The sequence below is a fragment of the Centruroides sculpturatus genome, unplaced genomic scaffold (assembly GCF_000671375.1).
Source record: "Centruroides sculpturatus isolate CEXI.00-Female unplaced genomic scaffold, Cexi_2.0 scaffold1554, whole genome shotgun sequence".
Classification (NCBI taxonomy): domain Eukaryota; kingdom Metazoa; phylum Arthropoda; class Arachnida; order Scorpiones; family Buthidae; genus Centruroides; species Centruroides sculpturatus.
In genome coordinates this window covers 164,108-170,524 of record NW_019385732.1, presented here as the reverse complement: position 1 = coordinate 170,524, position 6,417 = coordinate 164,108, and the positions used below count along the sequence as shown (strand labels likewise).

General features: G+C 35.0%; 1 protein-coding gene across 1 annotated transcript in view; it reads left to right on the top strand.

The window, feature by feature from the left end:
* Positions 1-494: 494 nt before the first annotated feature.
* Positions 495-6,417, top strand: part of LOC111641635 — a 51,380-nt gene continuing 45,457 nt past the window's right edge. The window contains exon 1 of the mRNA XM_023387831.1: positions 495-1,008. Within this exon, the coding sequence (XP_023243599.1) occupies positions 495-1,008 (514 nt within the window). The remainder of the gene's footprint in view (positions 1,009-6,417) is intronic.

Below are 6,417 nucleotides of genomic sequence, written 5' to 3'. Positions count from 1 at the left end.
ATGGGAGACGGCACCAACACCTGGAAATCTTGCTAAGAAGGATGACTCCCAGGAAGACATTTTACAGGAAACTGGCTGTATTTAGGTGTTAGATTTGTGAAGAAAACCTGAAAAACTTCATGTAGCCAGCCCATTAGTGAGATGCAAACCTGCAACCAACTACCAGTGTTTTATCCACTAAGACATTTGATGGGGCTAAGCCCATAAGAAAGCCAGTATTAATTACCATGCCCAGACCCAACTTGTGTTATTTTAAAATTTCAAATAATTTCAAAAAATTAAAATGTTTAAATGAAATTATTTAAANAGTCCTAGTTACGGCAAAAGATGAAGGATCCGTGCTTCGAAGAGACGTATTTCAAGAAATTATTCAATTGGATAAAACTGTTCAAAATATAAAAACTGCAGAGAATTTCACATATAAAGATTTATGCGCAAGAAATAACAAGAGATGCTTCGAGAATTCTATTTTATTAATGCAAAACGAAATCGAAATGATGGAAAACAACACTTATTCCATCAAATACCCTATAAGCAAGAAAGATAAATACGATTTTCAATTAACGAGTTTATTTTTAGGAGGAGTCGAAAAAAATGCAGACGATTACGTTAAAAGTGCTAAAGTATTGCGACTGGTTTATTACTTTAACGACTATTCGAAACTTGAAAGAAGCAAAGTGGAAAAATGGCAAAATCTGTTTTTAAATCTTATTGAATCGAGTAATTTTCAGTACATAACCGTCGATCGATACACATCGATTACAATTGAACAAGAGTTATTAGCTGTCGTCAGACGAATATTTCCTCGAATACCGATTACAATGTTAGCAATAGCAATCTTTTCAATGCTGACCTGTTTGTATAACAGTTGGATCGAAAGCAAACCTTGGACTGGAATAATTGCGTTAATATCGGGAGGAATGTCTTTGGCTTCGTCATTTGGATTGATTATGTATTTTGATACACCGTTTGTGGTTCCTGCTGGAACTGTACCCTTTTTAATCATAGGTAAGAGTTACTTTCAATTCGTACGTTTTACGTATTATTTTTATTTTGTTTATTATTTTTTCCCAATATTTTTCAGATCACTTTCCTTATTGATTGGAAAAATGCAAATAAGTATCCAGCATTAATTTACTTATAATGCAGTAGAATAATAATTTAATATCACTCAAAATCAGATCTTATAAATTTTAATCACTGTGTATTATTTTTATTTTGTTTAATGTTTATACAATCATTATAGGCATTTGCTTCTTTTACTGATAGGTCAGATTAATTTTAGAAACTAATGTTGATTGTTTATGTGAAGAATTATAAAAATTATATAACTGTTAATTAGAAAAAATAACTAACTAAAAAGTTGAAAGAATAACGTTTGTGCATAATAAGTGTTTTACTTTTCAATATGCCATACTGTAAGGGACACGAGGGTGGGGAATTTGTACAAAGTCAGGGAAAGTCGTGGAAACAAAAATTGAGTAAGAACGCTGTATAACGGACGGAAAGTATGACAATATGTCAAAAAATGATCCCCAACATTTTTACATTTTTAGACCCAGACATCTCGAAACGTCGAAAAACGAACAAAAGGTTAGTTTCTTTCTATAGATGGATGTTAAAGCCTGCGCCTGCGTGCAGGGCCTCGATTTTTTTCATTCACTTCGAAGTTTAACAACTCCCGTGGCTTATGTCGAAAATTTCTGAAATTTTGCAGGAAGGTTGATGTATTAGGGGCATTCGGGCTACTGTGTTAAATTTTGGTAGTTAATATTGAAAGATTGATCGCGGGCCACATAAATTCATTAGACGGGCCGTATGTTGGCCATGCCTGTCCTAGTCGGTGTCGAGTAAGTTTTACTGCTTTACATTTTTGTATAATTGTGGTATTGTTTTCTATAGAAAAACTCTCGCGATGTCTGTATTTATTTTGCAGTGAAGGTAAATTCCTCGTTCTTCCTGTTTACGAGGAAGAATCGATCTTTCTGTAGAGGACTTAGGATGATATCTGTTATCTTTTATTAATATTGTTCCTGTTTACCTTTGGAGTTTTGCTGGTTGTGTGCTTGTCCACTGTATAATTCCCGTTTGGAATTATACAGTGGACAAGCAATAAGCACGCGAGTCGTCCGACTTGTGTGTGTTTTTTGCTTGAAATGTGTGTTTAGCATTCAGCCGTGCTGTTAGTATCGAGTTTAGTCCGCTGTTGTATTCTCTTATCTGTCTTTGGTTTATTTGTATGTGTTTTGTGAGTTTGGCCTGTTGAAATCTTAAATATTTGCAGAATTTGCCATATCTATGACATCTCCATTTCCGAGTACAAATTCATCTTTCTTCAGAATTCCCTATTCTTTGTCAAGTGTTTGTTCTGCATTTATCTTGATCAAGCTCCGTTTAAATGTCAGTGGAATGTAACTTCTAATAGATATGATCTAGCTGTGTCGGGTGAATGAGTGAAATATTGAGATACGCTTGTTTTCCAATGTTGCATTGTGTTTTCTAGTATTCAATGAGTGTTGGATGTATTTTGTATAGGTTTAGTGTATGCACTAACGCAGAGTATAGAATGCTATCAAATGCCTTACTATACTTTGTTTGTCACATGGATACATCCATGTGATAAACAAAGTATAGGAAGGCATTTGACAGCATTCTAAACGCTGTGCTGTTTCTGTTCTGTACTGTTTGTGCGCTTGTCGTGGAATGACTGAATCTAAGAGTAACTGTTCTTTGCATACCGTATGATTTCTGTGACATTCTTTTTGTTGCGCTATGAGAATTCTGTTCTACATGATGATATAATTTATGTGTGATGCATAATGTGAGTATTTTGTAGAGTGTAGGATCAATGTCTTTTAGATTGTTGACAGTGTATGTAAAGTGATTGGCTAATTCCTGGTGCAGAGATTGAATTTGTTTTATCGGAAATTGTTAATGTCGTCTTAACCAGATGTCTTTCACTGTGTTCTATGCACTGAATTTTGAATGTCGTTCGTGTTTATTCCGACACATGACATAATTAGTTTATTGCACAAGTTTCGTTCTTCCTCGATCTAGCTTCGCTTTTGTGTGCGATTTGGAATAGAGTAAAGGACCAATATAGTCTGTGAGGTTTTTTGTTGGCGTGACATTCTGCTGTATGGTCAGTTTGATATGTCGTTGACCTCATAAAAGGCCCTCATTGTTTTTGAATAATTTATTTTTCCTGTATAAGCATTGTATCGTTTCGCTATTTGTGACTTGCCTACTAGCTTTGTTTGAGAGTATCAGTATTTCCTGTATGTACAGTACTTATTGTGTTGTGTTTTGAATGTGTGAGATTTGTAAATGTAGTTTAAGGCCAGGATCCTAATTATAGTGACTGTACTAGAATAAACTAATATACGTATATCTACACTATTAGATATTTAAGTATATAATGATAATTATTTAATGTATGTAGATTAATTATAGTTAAGTTCGATATACAACTAAACAGAATCGTCACACGTGTCAGGAGTGTTTAGTAATCGTATCCCTAATAAAGGCGGCTATACACGATGGGTTAATCCTTTGAGGCTGCCTGGCCTCGAGGAACTACAGAATTTCCTATCGCCCACAAACGAAGAAAACCTCTCAGCAGACGGTGGGGCAGCTTGCCCCGGGCGCCACTGGCAGAGGGGAGCCATATGGTTTTCAAGAAAAACAAAATTTGTTTCCGGAGGGGGAGGGGGCGCCAATATAGTGTCGCGGCCCGGGTGCCAGTTATGTTCGCTACGCCATTGTGTTTATTATTACGCCACTGATGTTTATTGGCAACAAATTTTATTAAAACTCGCGGGGAAAAAGTATGCACAGAAGTCTATGGTGTAAATAGTAGTAGTAGTGGTTTGGGTAGCACCAATCACAAAATTAATTTTTCATACGAATAATTTTTTAGTGGAATTATTTCAGATCACAAAATTAATTTTTCAAGAGAAATTTTGGGCTATAGATTCTGTTAAAAAGCATCAATTATCAGCGAAAGATCAATGGCAAGTCAATTTTACTACCAAAAAAATTCATGGATTAAATTTTATAGACGAATATATATTAATAATTCTCAACCACATCCGATATTAGTACAAATTGTAAACATTATTATCGCAAATTAATTTTATAATTTAATAATTAAAAAGAATTTATTAAACTTTGTCTTATTTTAAGTTGTCATGTTTTAATTTACTTGGATATTAAAACAATAAATTTTTTAAAATGTAGAAGAAAATGATAAAGAGTATCGAGATGTTTTATGAAAACGGAAGAAATGAATTGAGAAGTTTTCTAAATATTAAAATTATTTATAATTTTAATTTACTCAAGAAATTTTTGATCCGAAAATAATTTATAACCCGAAAAATTAATTTATTAGGTTATAAATAATAAAAGTTAATAAGGTTATAGAAAATAATTCTTCCAAACATTCACCAGATATTGTTCTCACACACGTTTAGGTCGGCCTGCGCAGTCTGACACTGCGCCAGGAAAATCAAATGGTTTTTCAATTCTACTCGGGTGGTCGGTACAGGTCGCCGAAGCTGTTAAATTTTCCCCCACACACTTCCAGGAATGACTCAAAATCAGGCATGCATGGTTACTCCTTTGAGGATTAACCCATCGTGTATAGTGGGGGTGAGATTTTCCCGCATAGAGAGGGAGAAATTGTGCGCTTCCCTTTAGTGTGTCGGGTCAGTGCTGAGCAGGGTGTGTGGCTGTAAGGAACCAGTGTTGTGCTTGATTAAATTGTCGGGTGCCAGAGTGCGCACTTGTGGAGAAATTAAAGTTCAAATACATTTTTCTTGTGTTATAAAGAATTTGTGTACTATGGGAACATTTAAAATATTTTATAATAGTTATTTAATATGTGTATTTAAGTGGTGCAGAGTTTCCCTACTCATTTCAATTTGTATATTTTTTATGTTTAAACATGTATATTTAGTGAGTGTTTCTTGGAATAAATATGTGGACTTGTTAATTAATTCTGTCTACAGTGTCACCCGTTGTAATTGTCGCATTAGTGTTTACATTGATGTCTGTCACGCGGTGTATACGTTATACGTTTTCACGAATAACTGTTGCTCAGGCATTTGCTGATCTTCCGCGTGATCTAGTTTTTGTGTTGTGCAAGCGTTGTTTGTGGAATAATGTTATATAATTGTTCTTTACTGATCTCTTTGCTCTGTAACAGTTGGATGCGGGTATTTTTGTGTGAATTTGTCATGTAGTATTTGCATATGTTTCTTGTTTCGTGATATTGTAGTAGATACAATCGATGGATTCGTTTGAACTTTGTTACTTCATCCGTTGACGTGGTTTACCTCACGTGGAATGAACAACATACAGTATGCTGAGGTGTATTCGTTGTGTGTGAGTAAATTGGTGAATGCGTTTGTGATGCAGTAGTCATACTCGGACCAGTTTATTTAACGTTCAAAAAATCTACGTTTACCATCGTGAATGTTAGCCTCTGCCTAAGCCACGAAGGCGAACCTTCTTAATCCGGCCGGTTCATGCTGTGAACACGTAACCATCATTTTTATTACTTCCACAGAAGTGGGGGTGCTTTTACAGCTAAAGCTAGGTGTGTGAAAATAAGCCACTCTCGATACGGTGAACTGACGCGATCCAGTAGCCTCCCACTCTGGATCAGCACTGCTTCTTTGTCAGTTTTTCGCTTCAAATTTCCCTACAACTTACTGTATGGGTAGTGCTACCGGAAGCTTACGCTCCTGCCGGTATGGCTCCGATTCTCTCATCTCGACAGGAGACGACTGTCGACAGAACTAATATTACTATTATCATTATCTCACTAAAACAAGGCTACACGATTACAAAACCATCATCCCGATTATGATACAATAAAATTAAATTCGGCAAAGCGAATAACCTAATTACATAGCTGAAAAAAATAAATCTCTACGCATTATCAAAAAATCAGTGTTCGGATCCGATCGTATAATTTCTCATAATAGTTCGAGTCAAAGTATGTTTCCACTCGTATTATGTTACGAGTAACTTGACTCATTACAGGTGAACTTACTCGTAAAACGTGTAAAAAATGGATTCACTCGTATCGTTGATCCCAAATTAAAGTTAAAATTCATTTGTAGTGGGCAAAATTACTGTCGAATTCCCTTTTAGAGTAAATCCAATCCAAAACCTTCATTTCGGGATTGGGAATAAAATGTTCTATATTCACGAAAGAATCCAAATAACACTGAAAGTCATCGTATAAATTTTTGAGCAGAATATTCGTGTAATTCGAGGGAATTTCTAACTGTCAATTGAGAAACTTCCAAAACAATTTATAAACAAAACTAATCTCTAGTACAGTGCGTTTAGACATTAATTATAATTTGGATTTAATCATCACCGAAGCCAAATTTTTAATCAGTAAAT